A 12,058-nucleotide genomic window follows, 5' to 3' on the forward strand; every position below is an offset into this window, starting at 1 on the left:
TTGAGTCTCCAGCTAGTGGCAGACAGGGATCTCTCATGATAATTGTCACAGGCTGATTTTTTTCAAACAGATATTTGTGGTTTAACAATGCTTTTACAATCAGCTCTGGCCTTAATCTAATTTTAGGACTTCTTCTTTTTCTTTTTTTTGAAGTGATGCCATTAAAATACTCATTTCATCAAGTAGAATGTGATGCTGTTTAACTATGATATCTGTTTTTAATGTGGAGTTTTTGGCAATCATGAGGAAAGTAGTATACTCTGGCTCTTGATCAGTACAATCTACTGGAAAACAGCAAGAGACTCATGGAAAATTTTTGCAGACTTTGCTGAGAATTTGTGCATCTCCTGTCATATGTGAATGGGGAATGACAGTCAAGCCCAGGCAATATGGTTTTGTTTCCCTGTAAGGTCCGTCCTGACTTTCTTTTCCCTGCTAGGCGACCAGAAAGGGTCCCTTGCCCGTGCAGTTCGACTGCTCTCACTGAGCTCTTCTGAACACAAACTTTGCCTTAGTCTGACTGTCAGGATTTAAATCAACGTTGCTAAACTAGCACAAACCCATGTGCAAATGGAGCTCGGGTTTATGTAATCAGAATCTTGGGAATGTATTATCGTTAGTATCTGCAGCTCAAAAAAGCTTTATAGAGCAAAAAGCCAGATGAGAAATAGATCAGAACAGCAACAAAAGTCTCAAATGCAAGGATTTAGTAGGTCAGCAGTTGGTCTATTTACCACAGTCTTATTTAATCAGAGTACCTCTAGCTTTTTATCTCTCCTAATGTGGCCCAGGTTGCCATAACCAGGGCAGGCGTAGCAGGAAATCAATATAGTAAATTAGATTACTTGGAGACTTCTCCCTTCAGTTCGAATGTGTGTGGATGGGATGTTTAGAATCTGGCAAAGTTGTTGGAGATGAAAGAAACTGTCTACAGTAGGGTAAATTGTTGCTAAGAAAATAATTGACAGAGATGCTATAAAGGCTGAAAATTCCCATTCCCAGGGGAATTTGGTATCTGATGGTATTGCTAATGGCTGCCATTTACCTCTCAGCCCTTTAGAATTGGACCAAAATGCCAGCTGACTCCTGGGACCCGTTGGGAAGCCTGTTCGAAATGAACTGTAAACATAGGTGTTACTTCAGAGACACAGACCACTGTCAACTCCAACCATGTCCGATGTTTCAAAGACAGGCACAAAAAAAGGCCACAATGCATTGTGGAGCAACTGCACAAAACCATCTTATCCTCATATGTGAAACGTTGTCTCAGAACGTGGCTTCGTAATGGTGTTAAGCCCATTTGCAAGCAGGCAGCTGCTAAAAGGTCCAGTCCATCCTTTTCCAGCTGCACATGCCAGCCTTTCCTTGGGCCACAGCTGGACTTCAGACTGCCGCACTGTCGACTTCAGACTGCCGCACTGTCAGCTCCATCTGAGTTCAGCATTTTTAGTCCCTGATCTGACCTAACAAAAACTGCATGACCGGTGGAATTGATGTAAATAAGACAGTAGGAGGAACAGATTAAATTTAGATATGTCTGTCTCCTGGTTCTGTAGCTCTCACACTGTATTTGTTCAGTATTGAATTTTCAATAGGTTTGTTTGTTTATTTGTTTGGTGGGGGTTTCTCTGTCTGATGAAATAGGTAAAAGAATTTATCAACGCAGAGCTCCTGGCTCACTTGTATTCTTCTGAGGACCAAAACACTCTGATGGAGGAGTCGGCTGAACAGGCGCAGAGGCGCGATGAGATGCTGCGCATGCACCAAGCCCTGAAGGAAGCCCTGGCAATCATTGGCGATATCAGCACTAGCACTGTCTCCACCCCGGCACCCCCCCCGGTAGATGACTCTTGGCTTCAGCAGGCCCGAAGGTAAGGATCCTCAAATCTGCGTTGAATTTAATTAAGGACAGGCAGATGTGGTCAGCATCAGCAGCTCCCTCCCTACCTCTTTTGGGGCAGATACTCCTCCAGGTCTTTAATGACATTTGTGAGGAAAATCAGAGCTTTTTCCCACATATACATGTTCTATGGATATGTATGTGAACACCAGACAGGATATTTGCCTTGTAGACCATTCAGTGGATTTACAGCTTATCTGATGCTTTAGATTGCAGCCACTTCTGTCACTCCAGTTGTATATCCACATGGCCGCCTCTTGCAAGTTGTTGTAAGACTTCAGCATGTCAGGCTCCATGTCCTAGAAAATCCACTTAACAGAACATCGTTACAGCTCTTACTATTAAAATCCATTAGATTTACCTCTTTGATCATATGTTTATTTCTGACTATCATAAGGCATTCTGTCTGTGGGAAAGGTAAGTGTGAGACTTAAATATATGTGATGCTCTGATGCTGACAGCGAAGGAAAATGCCAAGAAAAAACAATTGTCATAGGCATAAAAAAGTTTCGTTTCTGTTTAAAAAATAAAAAATGATAAAATTAAATTAAAAAATAAAAAAAATGACGAGAAACCCAAACCCTCACCTTACTGAGCTTCTTAAATCTCTTGATATTTCACTAGATCACCTCCTCCAAGTCCCTCCACGCAGAGGAGACCTACATTAAACAATCCCCCAACCAGACCTTTATCTGGCCGAGGACCTGCTCCTGCAATCCCATCTCCAGGCCCTCAGTCGGGTGCTCCCCCAGTCCCGTTCCGCCCAGGACCACTGCCTCCATTTCCAAGTGGTGGTGAAGCCCTTGGAGGACCTCCCCAGGTTCCCTCTCGGCCGACCCGGGCTCCTCCCAGCGTCCCAAGGTAAGAAGTCTCATCTTCCCAGTGGTGGGCATGGTTCTCTCCCTCTAGCATAACAGACAGATCCTGCACTGTGTCAGAAAGTCGAGCACCGTTGTTGGCCAAGTCTTGTAACAAAGCAAAATTGGGCATTCCGTGCAGAGAGTCAAAGGTGTTTCGAGAAAATCAATTTTTAGCACAAATCCGACTTTTTTGAAAAGATAGAAATTTTTTTCATAAAAAAAAAAATTCCAGTCAGTCAATTTGAAGACGGCAGATTTTCTTACATTAAGAACCCCTGTTCTGATTGTGTTGTACCCACGTAGGGGTTCACAGAGAGAGAGAGAGGTCATCTACCCCTCCACCAGAAGAGGGGCAGGGGTACAACTCCTCACTTCTGCCATTCTGAGTCCTCACCAGAGGCAGTAATGGCTCTTCTGGGAGAGAACAAGAACAATCCTCATAGAACCAGTGGAACAAACTGATAGGAGTCTGATTCCTACTCCACAAAGCAAGTAATTTACAGCTAGCTGAAAACAGCCCATAGTTGTCTAACAGTGTAGATCATATGGTACAAAACAATTAGTTAAGGAACAGAATTTTCATCACCACATCGTTTTCTTCCCTTCCCAGGGCTTTGCATTTATCAGTACTTTTTGAAGTAGCTTTGCATATTTTACAATTTTGTGTGGCATTAACTGCTTTTTTCTGTAAGTTATATGAATAAAATGTCCTTAATATTTATTCTCACAATGACATAATACACATAATCACTTTTATATATATATATATGTGTTTGAAAGCCTCTGATTCGGAAGACTTTGGTAACTTCTTCAATTATGAGAGGCATGGGCAGATTAGGCAATGTTGGAACAAAGGGGTTTCTCAAATTTTAATAAATTAACTGTTACATTAAAATTAGTCACAGTTTGAAAAAAAAAAAAGCCAGTTAAACAGAAGTAAAAAGAAAACATGCACTTTCTGAATTTTAGAAATGGTAGTTGAGAGAGAAACTTTGGAGGAAAACTTTCTTTTGAATAGGTGAGATCTGTTGTAGTTGTCAGTAACTTAAATTTGAGGCTCAGTGTTTCTAATGTAATTACCCTGTATAATATGGAGAATAAATAAATGACGTATATCAAAGGAATGAAGTACTTTTATATATTTGCTAGGCACAGGGCTTTGTTGCATCAGTGCCCAGCCATGAAATGCACTCATTTCGTCTTAGTGGATGTCCTGTAGTCGGGGGAGAAACCTAGAGCTGCCTTTCTGGGTACTAAACTTTGCACTGAAGAAGTCCAAGTGGGGTCCTCTCATAGGGAGAGCCCGGAACTGAGCTGAAGGGCAGTGGCCCAGTGTTTCCCCTGTGCCATCAGAGAATAAATCACATAGTAGATACAGAAATGAGGTCCAGTGTTTCGTCAGTTGTACTACTGGAGAGAACCATAGCTCCCTGGCTTCTCTCACCTTGCCTTGCGAACGTGCGTGCCTCCTTTGTCCTGCCTGGCTGTGATTTTGCATGAGCTGGCTTGCCAAGAGCATGTCTGATGGTCATCTTTTTGATGCTAAAGTGATAGGTGGGACGGAGACCAGAAAGGAATTTTCTAGCGCACAAAAGACACTTGGGTAAGCAGCCCACGAACAACTCAATTCGTGACTGCCGCTGGTGGCACAAGAAGCCGTAGCTGATAAAGGAGGTCAGTGGTTTTAAAATGCTGTAGCTGGAGAGATAATTGAATGTACGACTGCCTGACATTTTTGTGGAAAAAATATCTGCAATACACATCTTCTGGCCTGGATCCTAGGCATCTTTTTTAGAGCTATGAAAGCCTCAAACGTAAAAAAAATCTCTAATGCTTAAGAATGAAGGAAGGGTTTGCCTTTCACTGGAAATTCAGGTTTCTCTTGCTGACTAAACTCTGAGAGAGGAGATCCCAGGGCAGGGGCTGCAGGGGAAATCACCTGGGGGGGACAGCGTGGCCGGCTCTGCGCCTATCGAACGTTTCTTTTGAGCCCTGGAATTTCTGCTACGCTTGGTCTGGTTTTAATAACAGCCTTTGCAGGATTGTAGGAAATCGACTCAGAAAATGGGTCTGAGATATTAAAAGGGGAAAAAAAAAAATAGTTTTGAGGAAGAGTTCTTGTGGAAACTTGAGCTTTCTTTGTGACTTATTTTTGAAGTGGGGCTCTGTGCTCTGACTGCTCTACCACCATTTTCTACAAAGATTCCTTGAAGTGTCAGGATCTCTCATATCTAGGGAAATAATTTAGCTTCCTGAGTAGAAAGTTGTATTTTTACAGTTCCTCTACCTTTCCAAAGGAGCTTTTTGTTGCAGCCCTCATCACTGTGACATGGAGCTGAAAATCCTGACGTGCCAAAGAAATATAAGCTTTCTGTTTTCTCCTGGTCTGCCTTAAGATAAAAAGATCATTTTCAGGGGCAAGATTTGGACTGTCCTTTTCCAATGAGCGGCTTAGCACATGCTTGGTTTGGAGAACTGGCCACCTTATAGTGATACAAACCTCTTTAAAAAAATCCTTTTTTCTCTCAATTTTATTAGCATTTAATCAAAGAAATTGTACAGAAATTGTGAACTCTCAGCATTTTTCACTGTTCCTCACTTACTGCACAGGGAAAGGAAAAGGATTAGGGGAGCAGGAAATAATTTTCTCCCTTGCTTCGCTCTGATTCTAAAGCTGTTCTGGGTTATGTGCTCTGAATATTTCTGTAAGGAAACAGAAACTATTTGCATGATACATGCCTCTTTTAATTAATCCCACTTGAGGTGGGTGGATCTCTCCCAGCAAAGCCTGTGAGTAAAAGCCCCTGGCTTTAAGGGCTTGATGCCAAAGCATATATGATTTGTGAAATATTCCCCACTGCCAGAATTCAGATTATTCCCCCTCTCTGTTAAAAGACTGCAGTAGTATTTTGAAAGAAAATGCAGCTGTGCGCTCGCTGTGGTAAGATGGCTTCAAGCAGACGCTAGAGCCACTTTAGCTTACGATGTGTGTGTGTGCCTGCCTCTTTGGAAAAGCCTCATCTTGACCAATTTTAGTTCTACTGTGGATGCTTTGATTTATGGCTTTTAAATGTCCTGAATGGGAATCTCAGCTTTGCCACGAGGAAAACAATTGAATTGGAAATGTTTTTCTCCTGGCAGCAGAGCCCTTGGTATTAGTGGGGGTGGGAGGGTGCTCCCCTTGTCTCTCTGTGTCCTGGTCTGCAGTGCTACTGTGGATTCACGAAGGCTTTCCCAGTGAAGCACTGGAGATCATTACTCACTTTACCAATAAAACATAGATGGCCCTGTGTGATGTGGAACCCTGGAACCTGGTTAAACAGGGGTCTTGAAAGGCTGGACCATCCACTCAAGCAGGCAGGAACATAAATGCTCTCGAGCATGTGTGTGTCACCCTCAGGCATGCCAGTGCTCAGTCCTTGGTGGCTGAGGATGGTCTTTACATGTGAGAAAAGCAGTAGGGAGAGAATTCCAGTCGTGCTGTTCATGAACAGTCCCATACTCTCCCTACCACCTCTTTCAGCTGTCTCCCTACAATTTACTTCAACCCACGGCCAATCAACATGGAAGAGGTGATGGCTGCTATGTAGCTACATTTTATTATGCCACTGAGGCTAATTACATGACCTGTTATGTTTGTAACTAATCTACATTGTAAGCCATCATTACGTATTTCTGCCAACCCAGCACAAAAAAGTACTTATACTTGACAGTAATTACAGTTAGAAAATTCCAGACAAAGCCAGCAGCATTGCAGAAAGCATCACTGCCTGACATTTCCTGGACTGCAGGCTCCGTACTCAGTTCTTTGACTGCCAAATATCAACCATGAAGTAAGTTTTCTGTGATGGATTTTTACAGATTAGAGTTCTTTGGGAAGATTTAATGTAATGTCTAACCCTGTACATTGAATGATAAGGGGATCCCTTGCAAAAATCACACGTGATCCTCTTATTAAAATCTGTCATAGTGCATAGGAATATAAGGCCAGAAGACTTATCCTGCCTTAGCATAGGAATCTCTTCTCTTCTGAAAGTTTGACCTTACAGCCTTAAAAGCTTACTACTATATTTTTTTAATGGAATATAAATAATAATCAAATAGCCATTGCATCAAACTCTTCTGGCAGGATGAATAAATGCACACCTTAAAGCATTTGCATGATGAGTTGGATGTTCTCAATCTAAACATCCAAGTAGAAGAGCACAGCTTCGTCCAACAGTAGAATCTATCTGACCTCTTTGAATGGATCTTCAGTGGAGGTTATATTCAGAAAATATAATCAGCAATTAGGAGTGTTTCATGCAAGCAAAAAGACAAGAGTGTTATCTGGACAGATTTCAAAATCCTGCTGAATTTAAGGTGAAAAAGAAATCCAAAGAACAGCTAATTTAATTCTGTATTTCATGTCTGTGATCAAAAGAACATACAGCTACACAGGTGATGCAAAGCCAGAGCCCATCACAGGAGATGACACTGCTCTACCATAGTCAGTATGTTTCCAATTCTGCCTGTCCAAGGACCCCAAACTCACGAGACTTAAGAGAATATCAGTTATTCTTTCTATATAGCAGTGATTTCTGCTCTAGGGGAAGACACCCCTGTGTAATTTGTTACCAGTCTAATTTACATTTCTTGTTGAAATGCACACCCAGTAATATGCTCCTTTTGCTGCTGGCTGCTTTGAGCAGGACAGTCCATTTATTTTCACTTATCTGTTAGAGAGAAGCTCTGCTTTTTCCCCTCCTCCACTGGCTCCTTCATCGCTATTTTGTCTTCTCTTTTTTCTGCCCTTCCTTCATTGTCCCTTTCTTGGCCATCCTGTTTGCTTCCTCTCTCACCTTCTTTCTTCACTTGGTTTCCTGCCAGGTACATTTGTCTCTCTTCCCCACGTATGCCCTCCTTTTCTTTTCACCATCTTTTCTTCATTTCTTTCCAACTTATCCCTTTCCTGGCACCTTTGTAAATCTGTCTCCTGCTCCTTGCATTTCTGTCTTCTTTTAAAGATTTTCATCCAGTTTTCAAACCATAAAATGCAGTATTTGGCAATCTTTCTTAACAGCAGCCTAGTGTCAGTGGCTGTGACAACCATTAGAAAGACTAGCTGCACTACTTAAGGTAACTATACTGCCATGTGCAAAAACAGTTGAGGAATACCGGTCGTCTTACCTGGGTTCATCTTGTAGCTTCATTCCTAACAGAAGCAATAAAAGCAGTAGCATTTCGAAGGAGGATAAATATTGGAGGGATTTGACAGAAAGCAGGTCACAGCAGGTTTTAAAAACATGTAAAATATCACAATACAACAACTTCTGTGGTTTCATGATAATTCTGCAATATCGATATTACAAGAAATTTGGAACAGCATTTGCACAGAACTGATTCTTCAGCTGCCTAAACTGTAGTGCTGAGAGAGCCAGGAAGGTTTCCACTTCTGCTCCAGGGCTTTCACTGACTGCTGCCCCTGAGAGGTTGGCTTTCTTCTAGACTAGCAATAGGATTTTGTTCACTACCTTCCTTCATATACCTCTTCTCCAGATGACTGTCTTGAAGATCAAGTGAAACGAAGTTCATGGGATGTCAGACAGTGCAGCCCAGGTACTCTGACTGCTGCCTTTGGCTCCCAGCAGCATCTCTTTTCATCAGCCAGAGGCAGGCTCTGCACTTCATATCTTCAGTGGTCTAGGAATTTTCTGATGGGCAATATGCTATGACAGTTGAACACATGTATTTGAAGAGTCACTTGTCCTACGTGGAGTTTAGGTTTGTTCTTATTTATTGTATCTCAGGTAGTTTTGATCATCTTTCGTATTGTTCCTGAGCTACTCACTCCTGCCTTATTCAACAAAAATCATTTTTAAAATGAGGTGAACTAGGAGAGATCTATTTGACCGGGACTGTTGCAAGTTACTTTCCAAGTTCAGCAAAGTGGATCAGGCTGGGAAACGGCTCATCATTACTTTTACTGTAGACCAGTCACATGTGATGGAGAAGGTTAAGTAAAAATCATGCAAGAGAGAGGAAGACAGAAAAAGAAGGAACCTGAAAAGGCTGAAAGAAGTGATTCTGAGATAAAGATGATGTTGTGAGTGCAGTCTTCAAACACGGTTGAGGCCTGCTTTGGGAGTGTCAACTGATGAATTGAATGAATAAGTAATTTATTCTGTTTAGGTATTTTCAGAAAAAGCTTTTTTTTTTTCCCCTTCCTTAGAGTTTTCTCTCTCAAGATATTGTTAGTAGGAGGAAGTGGTTTTTATTTTTAGTGTCTCTCAACTTGAAAAAGGCAAGTACAGTCAAACAATAGTAAATGTCGTTTGCCAGAAATACAGGAACTTGAAGATGTGTTTTGTCCCCAGTAATTGTTTAATCTTATAACAGAGTAGTTTAATAACAGTTGCTGTGAAGGCTCTGCAGCATTAGAGCAAGAGTCTTGTCTGAAAGAGTGGGCAGAATAGCAGAGCATTTCTGGCCTTCCTTATGCCAGAAGAGAAAATGTATGACAGTAACCAGAGAGAAAGCACTGATGATTTGAACCTCCTGAACCTGCAGGCATCTTGAAAGGCTCTCCTGGAAACTGTTCTGTCCCCTGCAAGCTGTATTGGATCGTTAGTGAATGAGGGCACTCAATGGCTACCTTAACAACAGTGACACTGGTAGTCATGTTAGTTGTCATCATGGACAAGAAGAGGTGCAACTCCAGCTGGAGGTGACAACCAAGATGTTTCCTCCCTTTCTTGCACCAAGGTGAGTAAAGAGGAGAGATACAAAAAGGCAGAGGAAGGTCAAAGGTGAGTAGGAAGGAAGAATAGAGTGGGTAGAAGTAGGTGTGGTGGTCAAAGATTTGTGTTGATGCTGAACAGTACAGCTAAACACAGACCAGTACACAAGACCTGAGCTAATATGCAATGATCAGATGTTCTTCCTGCTGATTTTGTGGCCCTTCTGTTGTCATCTTCTACTGTGGACAGAGGAAGGTAGAGCAGCGTTCTGAATGTATCACTCAACGCTCCTAACTCTCTCTCTTCTTCCATGGGCAGTTTTGATAATCTTGACCATCCTGACCCAGGGTTTCTGAAGGGCTGGGACAGTCCTCCACTAATGTGTTGCACAGTTGATTACTTGACATGTTCCCTTTTGAAGGGCAAACAAGAACACGGAGTCTGTTAAAAATAATAGTCTTTCTTGGTCACTCCATTGAATAAATTTTTTGTGTTTATTCAAGCTGAGTTTTCCATATGACACATTAATTCTCTGAAATGACTAACTCAAAAATGTAACACCCATATAAACATACAAACATATTTGTATGTATGTGTGATAGATGTTAATTTATGATGGTCATATGGAAAATGTAGCTTGAGTTGCAAATAATAAATTAATCTAGTGGAGCATCATAGTTTGGACCTCTTTGCCTCCAAAAGGAGTGTCTGTATTAAGTTAAATCATGCACAGTGGAACTTCAGTAGCCCTAGTGCTTCGAAACAGTATTAGTATTTGAATTAATGGAGATTTATATTGCTGTGGTGTAGTGGTGGCTAGTGGAAGGACACATCCTTCGCATTCACTTACTCTTTTGTTCCTTTCCCTGAAAAGAAAGGCATCAGATAGAACAGCATAATCTAACAACTTTAACTTGCTTGTGCTTAACACAAAACTTCTTCCATTGACAAAATATTGTGCAGCTGGATCATTTGAAGTAGTGAGGTTGAGCTGTATGTATAGCTGTGCAAGTATCTGGCAGTACAGTTGCAGCACGCCCACTGCACGTTGGTGGAGCCTGATGCGTTTGTGTTCAGCTGGACAGCTACTTCAGAACTGGTGTGCATCCTCAAACACTGCCCTGTGCGCCTCAGTGCTTCTGTTCCTGACTCGCCCTCCGATAGCAATCCTGTGGGCATGCTTACTAGAGACATTTCTTGTCTGACAAAATGACAATTTCCAGGACAGAAACAATTTTTCCCTCTCTTGGACCATTACGTTGGGGTGAGGGACCATCTCAGACAGTTGTTCCTCATGTTCCTCAACTGCTTTTTCCTTTCATCGCCACTGAGTGCTGTTTCTCATTTATTCCATAATCATCATCTCTTCCTGATTCTTGTCTGCGATTCCTGCTTTACTCCTCTTAATGTCATCATCCTTTTACTGCTTTTCCTACTTTCTTATGACCTGTGTCACTAATACCAAGTGCCTTTCCTCCTCTTGGTTTTCCCACTTCCACTCAAGATTCTTTCTCCTGAGTTGATGTTCAGGAGACTCCGCAGTAGCCGAGCTGCATCTGCTGTAGGTCAGAAAGAGTTTTGAGTATGCACAGACTATAGACTAACAAACCGTGTCTTGCATCTGTTCTTCAACCATGATGGCTACAGTAGTTTTATTTCTGGTTTGTTTTTTCTTCCAAATCCAGAGGCTGACAGAGGTTGAGAGGTACCATATAAAAGTTAGGCAGGTCGAGATAAGAACTGGGAGAAGCAGAGTCTAAGCTGTGTGGGTCTCTCAGGATCTTACTGAAACAGAGATAACAGTATAAAAATAAAATGAGTCAAAGTATTATAACTATCCCAAGAACAAGCTACAGAGTGTCTCTAAATAATCACCCAAACAAGAAGCTGTATTTATTTCTCACTTGAAGTAAGTCACTCTCTTATCCCCTTATTGTATGCCTCACATCCAGATTTGTATCGTCGCCTAAAACAAAATTTGCCTGCAGTCAGACTTAAATCACATAGGGATTTTGTTTAAATATTTTCTCATTAAATTCTGCAAAGACGATGTCACATATCGGGGTACTCCGAGAGTGCTGCGTTATAGGGAAACCAAGATCACAGAAAAGGGAGAGAATAATGGACTTTTGTTTACAATTTCAAATCTGTAGGATGTATCATAAAATACAGTTATGTGCATGCCTTCCGCAAGTGTTCTCTGGTGGTCACAAGCAAACAAGAATGTAAAACGTAAGTGGAAATGAAAGGCTTTTATTTAGAAGTAGGTTAGCTGTGCTCCAAGAAAAGAAGCCATCTTCTCTGAGCGGGGCCTCCCCTGGTAATTACAGCCATGCTTTCCTGAAAGCATATTTTGTGGACTCTGTGTGGGGAGCGATAGCACTTCTCAAAAGGCAAATGCTTGAAGAGCTCCCATATGTTTCTGATCGAATTTAAAGTCTAGACTTGCTTTATTTAGTTTCTTTTGCTCTGCATTTGCCTAGCTAAAGCTTTTAGGAGTTCTTTTAAAACTGGAAAAATGGGGTGTGCTGCTTAGGTTAAAAATAAACGTGAAACTTTTTCTGTTTTAAAAAGTTTTT

At 41.6% G+C, this 12,058-nt stretch overlaps 1 protein-coding gene across 1 annotated transcript in view; it reads left to right on the top strand.

Moving 5' to 3' along the window:
* Nucleotides 1-12,058, top strand: part of DNM3 (dynamin 3) — a 175,350-nt gene that overhangs the window by 159,428 nt on the left and 3,864 nt on the right. Inside the window, 2 exon segments of the mRNA XM_086617704.1 lie at nt 1,645-1,871; nt 2,525-2,761. Of these exon segments, the coding sequence (XP_086473830.1) occupies nt 1,645-1,871; nt 2,525-2,761 (464 nt within the window).

This window comes from Tauraco erythrolophus, chromosome 10 (assembly GCF_009769465.1).
Source record: "Tauraco erythrolophus isolate bTauEry1 chromosome 10, bTauEry1.pri, whole genome shotgun sequence".
NCBI lineage: Eukaryota > Metazoa > Chordata > Aves > Musophagiformes > Musophagidae > Tauraco > Tauraco erythrolophus.